At 45.4% G+C, this 13,023-nt stretch overlaps 1 protein-coding gene across 1 annotated transcript in view; it reads left to right on the forward strand.

The window, feature by feature from the left end:
• The window catches only part of cacna2d4b (calcium channel, voltage-dependent, alpha 2/delta subunit 4b), a 117,472-nt gene that overhangs the window by 81,794 nt on the left and 22,655 nt on the right, over positions 1–13,023 (forward strand). The window contains exon 27 of the mRNA XM_034685194.1: positions 12,085–12,146. Coding sequence (XP_034541085.1) covers positions 12,085–12,146 — 62 coding nt within the window. The remainder of the gene's footprint in view (positions 1–12,084; positions 12,147–13,023) is intronic.

Genomic DNA, 13,023 nt, shown 5'->3' on the forward strand with positions numbered 1-13,023 from the left:
AGACATGACTCTGTAGTGGAAGTCACTGCATTAAACACAGGCATGACTCTGAAGTGGAAGTCACTGCATTAAACACAGACATGACTCTGTAGTGGAAGTCACTGCATTAAACACAGACATGACTCTGTAGTGGAAGTCACTGCATTATAAACAGACATGACTCTGTAGTGGAAGTCACTGCATTAAAAACAGACATGACTCTGTAGTGGAAGTCACTGCATTAAACACAGACATGACTCTGTAGTGGAAGTCACTGCATTATAAACAGACATGACTCTGTAGTGGAAGTCACTGCATTACAAACAGACATGACTCTGTAGTGGAAGTCACTGCATTACAAACAGACATGACTCTGTAGTGGAAGTCACTGCATTAAAAACAGACATGACTCTGTAGTGGAAGTCACTGCATTATAAACAGACATGACTCTGTAGTGGAAGTCACTGCATTACAAACAGACATGACTCTGTAGTGGAAGTCACTGCATTAAAAACAGACATGACTCTGTAGTGGAAGTCACTGCATTAACAACAGACATGACTCTGTAGTGGAAGTCACTGCATTAAACACAGACATGACTCTGTAGTTGAAGCCACTGCATCCACAAATGCAGGTTCAAACTGAACCATGCTAAGGGGAAACCATATCTAAACCTGATCCAGAACCACAGAGACTCCTCTGGACCTGAGCCTGTTTAAGATGGACTGAGGGGAAGTGAAAACTGTCCTGTGGTCTGATGAAATCCTGGACGCTGTGTCCTCCACTCTAAAGAGGAGAGGGACCACCCGGCTTGTTATCAGCTCACAGGTCAAAGCCAGCGTCCCTGATGGAATGGGGATCATAAGAGTCCATGGCATGGGTAGCTTCCACATCTGTGAAGGCTCCATTAATGCTGAACAATATCTACAGGTTTAGGAGCAACACATGCTGCCATCCAGACCATGACGTCTTCAGGAAGACCTTACAGATTTCAGCAAAACCACATCCTGCACAGACTACAACAGCATGGCTCTGTAGTAGAAGAGTCCAGGTGCTGAACTGGCCCGCCTGTCCCCGATTGAAACTTAAAAACATGACAATGGAGACCCTGAACTGTTGAGCAGCTGAAATCCTCTATCAGGCAAGACTGGGACACTTTAAAGTCCAGGACCTGGTCTCCAGGGTTGACTAGCGTTTACAGAGTGTTGTTGAAAGAGGAGCTGATTTTGTGGGTTGTCATCAGACAGATTAAAAATGTGTTTTCCCAGAGCAGGGACAGACGCCTGTTTTTGTAAGTCCAGATGGTGTCAGAACAACCGATCCAGTCCCCCCCCCCCCCCCCCCCCCCTCCTCCTCCTCCTCCTCCTCCTCCTCCTCCTCCTCCTCCTGCTGGATGTGTTCCTGTCGTATCATTATTCCACACCTGCTGAGTTTGCTTTAAAACACACCTGGAGTCAAACACAGGACGTCGTCAGCAGCAGGCCTCTCCTCTCGTTCCCTCTGAAACCCTTTCCTCTGTTTTCAAACTCAGCTGTTTGGATCCTCTCGTTGTCGGAGTCCTGCCGTTCGTGATGCTCCCTGCTTCATCTGCAGTGCATCGCTCTGCTCTTCTGGGCTCTAACGCAGCATCCCGCTGGCTGCTTAATGGCCTCTGACAGGCAGACCCCCCACCCTGTCCCTCCCTCCCTCCCTCCCTCCCTCCCTCCCTCCCCCCCGTGGCTGCACTTTTCCTCCCAAACAGCCTGAGATCGAGTCAGCTGAGCGCTGGGTCCAAAAGGCCGTGAGCACAGATCCACTGCAGCATCCACGCTGAGGAGGGACGAGCGGCGCAGCAGCACTCCTACATGCTTTTAGACGCTCTCTATTAAAAGCACCGACATGCACTCCGACAGAACACGGCCTGAAGTCTGTTGACGGCTGAAGACAGCACCGAGACGTGATGCTGGCTTTAATTCACTCCTCTGCTCCTGCTCTCTCTTTTAACAGACGAAGAGTTGAGTTCAGACCGCTTTGTGTTTCCTGCAAGGACTTTAAGAAACACGACTCAGACTCCAGGACAGACATGGAAAGTTTTGGAAACAACGATGCAGAAAACTGTTTGTTGTCATTGTTGATTTTAGCCTCGACATCGTGCAGTTACCTCGAGACGTATCCCAGAATGCATCTCTTCAAGGTGCATGCCTTCAGAACTACTTTCCCCTGAACTAAAAGGTTCCTGGTCCCCCATTGTTGTCTGCGTTTCGACCGCGGGCTGAAGTCCCGGGTAGATTGTGCAAATCAGGCCAGTGACGTATGGAGGGAAAAAAAGTAAATGCACTACACCACCAGACCAGTAGAGGGCAGTAACACAAAGAGGAATGCCATTCATCACAGATGACACCATAGAAGCAGACGGACAGGCAGGTATCATTCTGAGCAACACAACAGTTAGCCTGTTAGCATGAAGAGACTCAGCTGGTCTGTTTTAGATGGTGCTATATTTCATCACAGATGGATTCACTGAATCAACACGTGAGAGGAGATAAGCGCGAGTAGCAAAGACGTTTCAACACGGCTTTAAAATCCTTTTGAACTCAAAAAGCCGTGATCGCAGAGATCGACCGGTGTTTTGGTTTAAACGGCGACCCTGTTAACTGGAGACTCTCAGCCGGATGCATCCCTCATAAACGTCTTTAGACCATCATTAAATATCTGATGAGGATATTTTGAAATCTTAATAAAAACTAAACTAGTTTGCATTCCCAGGAACTCCCTCTGTGTTTCAACAGCTGTGTAAACTCCACAAACACTGACACGTTCAGCTGAAGGTCTCCAGTTTACAGGGTCACTTTTAAAACCGGAACACCGGGAGGAGAGACGCATTCACGGTGGGCTGAGAGAAGACTACTGTTACAAGCTGCTACAGACGTTTCCTTTTTAACTCAAAGAGCCATGGCAGAGATCGTCCGGTGTTTTGGTTTAAACTGCGACCCTGTAGATCAGTGTCATCTCAGCGGCAGCGGGAAGCAGGAAGACACAGCGGCAGCTTAACTAAAGGCTGACTTCTGCGTCTCCCCTACGCAGCAGGGGCTGACGCGGACATGAGCTCCACATACTTAATACATAATACATAATTCTCCTCCTAAACACCAGAGGGCAGTGTGGTCTCTCTGATAGCCAGTCGCCTGCTTCCTGCCCCTCTACGATCTCTGTTTCCTTTTCCTCAGAGATTCAGAGTGTGTTCTGTTAACCTACAGCTGATACATGTTGCTGTTTATCATGCAGACATGATTACATGAAGAATAGAGAGGAGGAGATGAAATACACGGATGATGAGTGGGGATCCAGGAAGTGCTGTAAATGCAGGAAATACAATGCCGCCGAGCGGACCAATCACAGAGCTTGCGGTCCACGTCCATTCTACAGGTAGTTGCATTTTGGAGGAGGTGCACGTCAGCTACATGCGTAGCTACGGGAGCTACTTGGACCTCCGGCGTAGGCTACGCCGTCGATTCGATGCAGAAGTATAATTCAGGCTTAAGGATGCCGCATCCTGACTCACGCCATGACGCTAGCAGCTCTAGTTTTAACAGCAACACAGTCAAGTGGTCTAACTCGAACACACCAGATCACTTCGAGGTCCAGTCACAATTTTGGGTGACCAGGTCTGGTTAATCCTTCCAAACCAAATCTGCAAACACCACATGGGAACAGGACCGGGGGATTGTTTTGGCACTAAAGTCCCAAATGTTTTCTGCATGGATTCTTACTGCAACATGACGTGCAACTGCAAAAGATTCACCTGCAACTGCAAAAGATTCACCTGCAACTGCAAAAGATTCACCTGCAACTGCAAAAGATTTACCTGCAACTGCAAAAGATTTACCTGCAACTGCAAAAGATTTACCTGCAACTGCAAAAGATATACCTGCAACTGCAAAAGATTCACCTGCAACTGCAAAAGATTTACCTGCAACTGCAAAAGATTCACCTGCAACTGCAAAAGATTCACCTGCAACTGCAAAAGATTCACCTGCAACTGCAAAAGATTTACCTGCAACTGCAAAAAGATTTACCTGCAACTGCAAAAAGATTTACCTGCAACTGCAAAAGATTTACCTGCAACTGCAAAAGATTTACCTGCAACTGCAAAAGATATACCTGCAACTGCAAAAGATTCACCTGCAACTGCAAAAGATTTACCTGCAACTGCAAAAGATTCACCTGCAACTGCAAAAGATTCACCTGCAACTGCAAAAGATTCACCTGCAACTGCAAAAGATTTACCTGCAACTGCAAAAGATTCACCTGCAACTGCAAAAGATTTACCTGCAACTGCAAAAGATTCACCTGCAACTGCAAAAGATTCCCCTGCAACTGCAAAAGATTTACCTGCAACTGCAAAAGATTCACCTGCAACTGCAAAAGATTCACCTGCAACTGTAAAAGATTCACCTGCAACTGTAAAAGATTCACCTGCAACTGCAAAAGATTCACCTGCAACTGCAAAAGATTCACCTGCAACTGCAAAAGATATACCTGCAACTGCAAAAGATTTACCTGCAACTGCAAAAGATTCACCTGCAACTGCAAAAGATTTACCTGCAACTGCAAAAGATTCACCTGCAACTGCAAAAGATTTACCTGCAACTGTACAAGATTCACCTGCAACTGCAAAAGATTTACCTGCAACTGCAAAAGATTTACCTGCAACTGCGAAAGATTCACCTGCAACTGTAAAAGATTCACCTGCAACTGTAAAAGATTCACCTGCAACTGTAAAAGATTCACCTGCAACTGTAAAAGATTCACCTGCAACTGTAAAAGATTCACCTGCAACTGCAAAAGATTCACCTGCAACTGCAAAAGATTCACCTGCAACTGCAAAAGATTCACCTGCAACTGCAAAAGATATACCTGCAACTGCAAAAGATTTACCTGCAACTGCAAAAGATTCACCTGCAACTGCAAAAGATTTACCTGCAACTGCAAAAGATTCACCTGCAACTGCAAAAGATTTACCTGCAACTGTACAAGATTCACCTGCAACTGCAAAAGATTTACCTGCAACTGCAAAAGATTTACCTGCAACTGTACAAGATTCACCTGCAACTGCAAAAGATTTACCTGCAACTGCAAAAGATTTACCTGCAACTGCAAAAGATTCACCTGCAACTGCAAAAGATTCACCTGCAACTGCAAAAGATTCACCTGCAACTGTTCTGTTTTTTGAAAGCAAGTTTTACTTGTTGGTCGTTGATTTGTAGAAAGTTTAACGCCAACATCCGGGCCCTGAGCGACAGAAGGGTGCACATCGTTTTGGGATATTCAGAGTAGAAAGTCGTTGCAGGTGCATGTTGCATGTTGCAGCTGCATTAAGACTTGACTTCATTCAACAGAGCTCCACATGAGGAGAACAAACTAGAGTACACTGACAGGAGTGTCTGCTTTGGAAAGCTGACGCACACGTTAGGATGCACGGACAAAAAGCACACACACTCTCCGTCACTTTCAAAGGCACATGCTCAATATGTGCATTCAGTATCTACACACACACACGCCGCTCACCATCTGCTGCTGCTTCAGCCTCCAAACACAGAGAGGGAACACAAACTGCTCTTCTTCTTCTGCTTCATCTGCAGCCGACACAGAACAAGCCCAGCTGTAAAACGCACCTTCACCAAACCCCCAAAAATAATGTAGGATTCAGTCTTTCTTTGAATCTCAGCCCAGAAACCAGACTTGTCTTCAAGGACAGAAACAGTCACGGATGCTTCATCCCTCTGGAGACCGAGGTTCAGAAACCAGAGACCAGAAACCAGAGACCAGAGACCAGGAGCCGGACTGGAGCTTTATTCCAGATTAACGCTGCTTGTTGTCCTCTTCCTCCCTCATCGCTGCTCTCTCAGCTTCCTCAGAGCTCCGACCGACACACACCCCAGCCCGCCGACTGAGGGCGAGCAAGCCTGTGTGTGTGTTTAAGAGAGAGAGGGAGAGAGAGAGGGAGAGAGAGAGAGAGAGAGAGAGAGAGGGAGAGAGAGACAGGGAGAGAGGGACACATGCTGTTGCTGAGCCGTCGCTAATGGTGTATATGTGTGTGTGTGTGTGTGTGTGTGTGTGTGTGTGTGTGTGTGTGTGTGTGTGTGTGTGTGTGTGTGTGTCCTCTCTGAGTAAAGGCATTAAAGCAGTTTGTCAGAAATAGTAACAGCAGAGTGAGCGGTGGCCGCTGCTGCAGGCTGAGCTCTGAATGAATGAAGGGCGAGAGAGAAAGCCTTTGTATTAAAGAGAGAGAGAGAGAGAGAGAGAGAGAGAGAGAGAGAGAGAGAGAGAGAGAGAGAAGCGTTTGTTTACAGTCGTACAACAAACTACTCTGAGTGGATGGAGCAGATTTTAATCCACAGCTCTGAGAGAGAGAGAGAGATGGAGGAGGACACTACCTTTATTCGTCTCTCTAATGCCACACATCAGAGTGTGAACAATCAGCTGTTTTACGGTGCAAAGCATGCTGGGATACGTAGTTACACAGAGCAGGCTGGTGTCACTTCTTAACAGCTTTCCTCTTTCGTTAGGATGTAATCGTCAAATGGCGACCTTTAGTGTCGAATAAAGAAGCAAATGTGAAAGTGCCTAAAAGTGCAGTTCCTCAAGTGTCCACTTGGGGCAGGTTGCAAAACCAATCAGACTCCTTTAAAGCTGGGGTTGGTCGTCAGATTTAGATCCACTTTTTGTTCTCCTGGTTAAAATGATCTTTATGTCCTGATGGTAATCAATACATAATGTGTTCTTAAAAAAGAGGTAAAAAAAGCTGCTATCTACAGCCGGAGTAAACCTGGGAAAACACCAACCAATCACCGTCACCACAGCAGCTGAGATCCAGAGGAACCTACGAGACAAGGGAGCTCAGGGACTCCAGAAAGGTCTAAGAAAAGAGAGAAGAGAGGGAGACCAGAAGAAAGAAAAAGAGGAGAAGAAATGGTGAAGGAAGGACAGAAGGAAAGGACGGGATAAGAAAAGGAGACATAAGGAAAGAAAGAAAGAAAGAAAGAAAGAAAGAAAGAAAGAAAAGAGGACAGAAAGTAAGAAAGACATAATGTAATGAAAAAGGAATGAAAGAGAGAAAGAAAGAAAAAAGGAAGAGAGACGTGAATAAAGAAAGAAAGAAGAAAGGAATGAAAGGAAAAATGAAGGAAGGAAAGAAAGAAAGAAAGAAAGAAAGAAAGAAAGGAAGGAAGGAAGGAAGGAAAGAAAGAGAGAGAAAGAGGAAGGGAGGGAGGAAGGAAGGGAGGAAGGAAGGAAGGAAGGAAAGAAAGAAAGAGAGAGAGAGGGAGGGAGGAAGGAAGGAAGGAAGGAAAGGAAGGAAGGAAGGAAGGAAGGAAGGAAGAATGCAGGAACGAAAGGAAGGAAGGATGGAAGGAAGGAAGAATGCAGGAACGAAAGGAAGGAAGGAAGGAAGGAAGGAAGGAAGGAAGGAAGGAAAGAAAGAAGACAGAAAGAAAAGAGGACAGAAAGTAAGAAAGACGTAATGTAATGAAAAAGGAAAGAAAGAAAGAAAGAAAGAAAGAAAGAAAGAAAGAAAGAAAGAAAGAAAGAAAGGATGAATAACAGACCCATATAAAGGAATCTACAGCAGAGATCCAGAGGAACCTACGAGACAAGGGAGCTCAGGGACTCCAGAAAGGTCTATGGTTAGTAACTTTAATGGGACAGGAAGAGTTAAAGTGAGAGACAGGCAGAGAGAGGAGAGAGAGGGAAAGACAGGATCCCAGTGTGTCAGTCTAAGCCTATAGCAGCAGAACTAAGACCTGGTCCAAGCCTGATCCAGCTCTAACTATAAGCTTTATAGCAAAGGGAAGTGTAGACCTTTCCTTTGTGGATAATGCTTCAACACTTTTACTCGTGCCACTAGTCTGGTACCGCTGTGGAGGCGACTTCTCAATCACAGGTAGCTCCGCCCTGAAGGATACGTCGCTTAAGTGCATATTTGATGGTAATTTAAAAAGTGGACATCTTTCTGTGTTGAGACCATAAACTCATTAGGACAGAGTTAACTGGGATGTATCAGACGTCTGTAGCGTGGCCCCCTGCTGGTCATTAGTAAGAATGCAGGTTTGCGGTGCTTGCATAGGCTGCATTTTTCGTCTTGTTTGCACAAATAGTGAAACACAGATTAAGAGAACAGAAGGAATAATGTTAATTATTAATAGTTTGAGTTTGGAAGCTGTAAATGACTGTACTTTGTGTGGACAAGCAAATAAAAAGTTGCTCCTGTGAGGATAAAAATGCAGCTGCAGAGTCTCTGACCTCGTCGTAAACAACACCTATAAAAAGGCACTAATGCTGCGAGCGTGCCCGCCGTGAGAAACGATCAACGCCGCGTTGAAAAGCAGCGTCTGATGTTTTTCGTCCACGTCGTGGTCCAGTCCTTGTTTAGGAGCGCAGACTGCAGCAGAGACGTTGCAGCTGCAGCGCTGAAGGGCGGCGATAAGGACGCTGCTGACACGAAAGGAGAAGAAGAAGAAGAAGAAAAACACAGAAATGAAATCAAAGCTGCGGACCTCTGAGTCTGCAGAGGGGATGCTCTCCAAGAAAGAAGAAGAGAGGGGGGGTGGTGCTGCTGTGTGAGATTTAAAGGACCCAGAGGTCATCACATTTCTTTTTATTCTGCTGCAACATGCAGCTGCAACACGGAGCGGGGGGAGACGTGTCTGCTCAAAGATCAGTGTGTGAAACCACCGAGTGTGAAATCAAAGAAGCTGCAAGATATTCTGTGATCATGTGATGAAAAGGAAGCAGCTTGTTTTGCATTTCTATTGAGTTTAAGAGGTCTGAAACTCCAAAGTGAGAGTAGCCTGCAAAGTATCTGCAGCAAGCGAAGTGTTCAATAACCAGAAATGACCTGAAATAAAAGCTTTTACAGCCGCTCTGCTTTCCAATAACACCCGAACACACCGGGCTCCACACGTCGCCTCCTATCATTCATTAGTTTGTGTGCATTTCAGTGTGTGTGTGTGTGTGTGTGTGTGAGAGAGAGAGTGTGTGTGAGGCGCTTCAGACCAGCTGCCTGTATGAAGAAGAGTTTTCATTACTGAGGTGACAAACACAGTAGCAGGTCTGGTGTTGGTGTGAGAGGAAACGACCCCCGCCGGTCCTCTAACGCCGCGCTCGCTGAGTGATGGGTCGGAGGCTGCCGGGGAGGAAGTGGATCTTTGGATCTCAGCAGGCCGATGGAGGAGTCGTGTTGCTCGTGGTTGTAATGAAATGGAAGCAGCGGACGGGTTCGAGGTTATTTGTGACTTCCACTAAGAAACAGCAATAAGGAATCCGATAATAAGTCACCTGACAGACTTTAATCGGGTAGAAACACCTCGCTGAATGACCTCATCGACCTCTCTGTGCTTACTTAGCATTTCTCTGTCCATGCTTCCAGCTCCATAAACATCATGTGCACCATGGGTCGTGTCATTGTGTGTTCAAAAGACTCTGAAGACGCTCTTCTCTTCAGCTTTCCTGCTTTAACTTCTAAAAAAGTGAAGAAAGCAGCGTTCAGTGTGTCCTCTGATTCAGAAAGGTCCTACAGTTGTTACAAAGTCCTGGTCCTGACAGCAGGAGGTCTCTGGGTTCATGAGCTCACAGTTTACCTGCTCCACCAGGTGACTCTGGATCTCTGCTGCGCTCCAGTTACCTCTCTCCGTCGGTCCGTTGAGTCTCGTTCCTCCTCAGTAAATGCTGTTTCCAGAGTTTCTTAAAGCTGCTGTGAGGAACTTTTAGCTTGTATTGATTCTGGCGCCCCCTTGTGGACAAAGTGATACCTCTTATCTCTTGTCCTGTACATGCAAAATAACTGTCTTCAGACAATAACCTCATCCTGTTGTCTTTTAACATTTAGACGTATCTTACAATGTGATTATTTGTAATGAAAACTGCAAAAAAAAGGTGTTTCTAAAGTGAGATGTCAATCATCTGTTCTGACACCGACCCCCTCAGAGCAGTGTCAGACATTAAAATGACAACAGAGGAGGTATCAGTGTTGTAGATGGTCTTGTTTGCTTTTGAGGGTCATAAAGAGGCATCAGGATCAGGTTCAGTCTGTTTCTCAGCCAGTTAAAAACTCCTTATAGTGCCTTTAAAATAAATGAACTGATCCATAAAAAAACATATCCATGCAGTCTGGCTTTAATGTAGGGTTTCATATCAGTATTATTTTATTTTATAACTTTTTTATTTATTTTATTTTAAAGGTGACATATCACGCTTTTTTCATCAACATATATTGGTCTAAGAGGTCCCCAAAACATGTCTTTAAAGTTTATGCTCATAAAAACACTTTGAAATCAGATTCTGGTCTGCCTGTAAACCCCTCTTCTTCAGTCCTCCTCAGAACAGTCTGTTTTCCCTCTGACCACGCCCCCTCAGGAAGTGGGTGTGTCCTCGGCTCTCCGGCACGTTGATCTAATGTTTACATGTTGGCTGAATATACACGGCTGCTCACAGACCCGCGTTACTTCAACCCTCTGAATCTGATCCAGAATCTGATCCTGACGGAGAGGCGCCTGCAGCAGGACCTTTCTGAACCATTGGTCACAGATTTAGTGTTTCTTGTTGTTTTATTTGTCAGCATGTCGACGTGTGTCTTGGTACACAGCTACGACGAACATGTAGCTATGTGGCTATGCTAACTAGCGCTAGCACTTATCCATGAAAACTAAAAATCCTCCACTAGATCTTCAAATCTGCAGACGTGGGGAGTCAAAGCGACCTTTGTGTTTATTAAGACAGCCTACAACTAGCATGCCTCCCTCCTAAGCTCCTTGTTAGCACACATGTGTGCAGGGAATGAAAAACGGAGGAGGGGTTGAGTTGTATTTTATACAGTCTATGGGCTGAACAAGCTCCGAGCTCTGACTTCCTGTTACAGACCGGATGGCGTTGTGACGTATGAAAAAACACTGAAAACTGAAACGGCTGGTTTCAGCACACATTTACAGAAAGGTGGAGAAATCAGAACAGGGGCAGAATGGAGTCTTTGACTTTTCAGGGGGTTTGTAGACAGGGACACAGATTTCAGGGAGAGAACCATTAAAAAGAACATTTTGCATGATATGTCACCTTTAAATTTATCAAAAAGGAAAGTTTGAAGCCTACTCTTAAAAGTAGAGAGGGTGTCTGCCTCCTGGACCCTGACTGGTAGAGAAGGCTGATACACAGTTTTTGAGGCGGGGAGAGCATCAGCAAACTAGCATCTCATCGTGTCTGCAAATTACAGAAGAGGATAAGGGACACTAAAAGAAGTAAAATAAATTTGATTTTCAAGAAAGAGAACTTGAAACTTTCCAGAAAAAACAAAAAAACAAATTAAATTTTCTCGAAAATCTACGACTTTATAAACTTGTTTAGTTTTCTCTGGTGGCCCTAATCCTCTTCCATAATAAATTGACGTCACTTCCAACAGAGATTTTATTCATCCATCAAACAAACCACACTTTAAAAACTTGAACTGTCCCTTTAAGCTCGTCACGTAGTGATGCTGAGACTTGGATTTAAAGCAGACAGATGCCGTCCTTCTCTCCTTCCTCACACTCAGCGGTTTTATTCTGGTGTCCCAACCCTTCAAACTCCATGTTTCTAACTGCTAAGCTATGATTGGACGGTTGTCCTGCAAGGGGGCGGAGCTCAGCAAACTTTCAGCCGGGTCCAGGAGACTCCTTGCAACATGTTTGCCGTCTCCCCTTCTCCCAGATTGTCAACAGATTATCGTCCTGCTCCCTAACGCTTGCTGTGGGAGTCACTTTGATGCTCCGAGTAATAAAGACGCTGCAGTGCATTACAGAGGGACCGTGGGTGTCATTACCCCGGCTGCAGGGAACACACACACCATCAGGCTCATCAGTGTTTACATCCCTTCATTAGAGCCGGGACACGACAGAGGTGAAGTCAGGGTCGAATTGATTTCCCGTCCTCCTCCTCCTCCTCCTCCTCCTCCTCCTCCTCCTCCTCCTTCCCTCCACAAACACAGCAAAGTGTTCAGAGCCGCATCTGCAGAGTTCATCTTGTCCTGCGTCTGTCTCTAATACTTGTGTGTGTGTGTGTGTGTGTGTGTGTGTGTGTGTGTGTGTTTTCTATTTTTAGCTATCGGGCTGCAGTTGTCCTTGGATTGGATGGAAAAGAGGTTCTGGGACATCACCAAGCAGGTGAGGGGATGACTCACTGTCTCACACATGTTGAGCCTCACTCTCTGAGACTCTTCACGGACGTGAAAACAACTCTGATCTTAAGCGACGGTCAACTTCCAGAAATCATAAAGACGATTAGATGACAGCACGGAGAGACGGACGATAACGACACGAGGAGAACAGACGTACTTTTAAAAAAGTAGAGAGAGCAGAGGAGGACCTCGGGTCATCGTCACAGACATCCATAAACACATCCCCGTGCAGGCATCAATAAATGACACACAGGCTGAAGTAGCAGCTGTCTTCAGGGTTCAGGATCGCCACAGGAAAGATGGAGAGCAGCCACGTTAGCTGTGTTCCTCTCAGGGTTGGAGTATAAACCGCTCCTTAAAGGATGCAGTGTGATTTAAAGTCGTGAAAAAGTCCACATGTTCAAGTAAAGGTGCATTTCCACCAAGAGTCCCAGGGTCTTTTAGCCCCCAGAACTACTTTCCCCTGAACTAAAAGGTTCCTGGTCCCCCATTGTTGTCTGTGTTTCAACCGCGGGCTGAAGTCCCGGGTAGATTGTGTAAATCAGGCCAGTGACTTTCATTCCTTTTTCCTTTCTTTCTTTATTTCATTCTTTCATTTGATTTTCCTTTCATTCCTTATTTCTCTCTTTCTTTCATTCACTTTTCTTTTCCTTCTTTCTTTCTTTCTTTCCTTCTTTCTTTCTTTCTTTCTTTCCTTCTTTTTTCTTTCTTTCTTTCTTTCCTTCTTTCTTTCTTTCATTCATTTTCCTTTCCTTCTTTCTTTCTTTCTTTCCTTCTTTCTTTCTTTCCTTCTTTCTTTCATTCATTTTCCTTTCCTTCTTTCTTTCTTCCTTTCCTTCTTTCCTTCTTTCTTTCTTTCCTTC

The sequence above is a fragment of the Notolabrus celidotus genome, chromosome 6 (genome assembly GCF_009762535.1).
Source record: "Notolabrus celidotus isolate fNotCel1 chromosome 6, fNotCel1.pri, whole genome shotgun sequence".
Classification (NCBI taxonomy): Eukaryota; Metazoa; Chordata; class Actinopteri; order Labriformes; family Labridae; genus Notolabrus; species Notolabrus celidotus.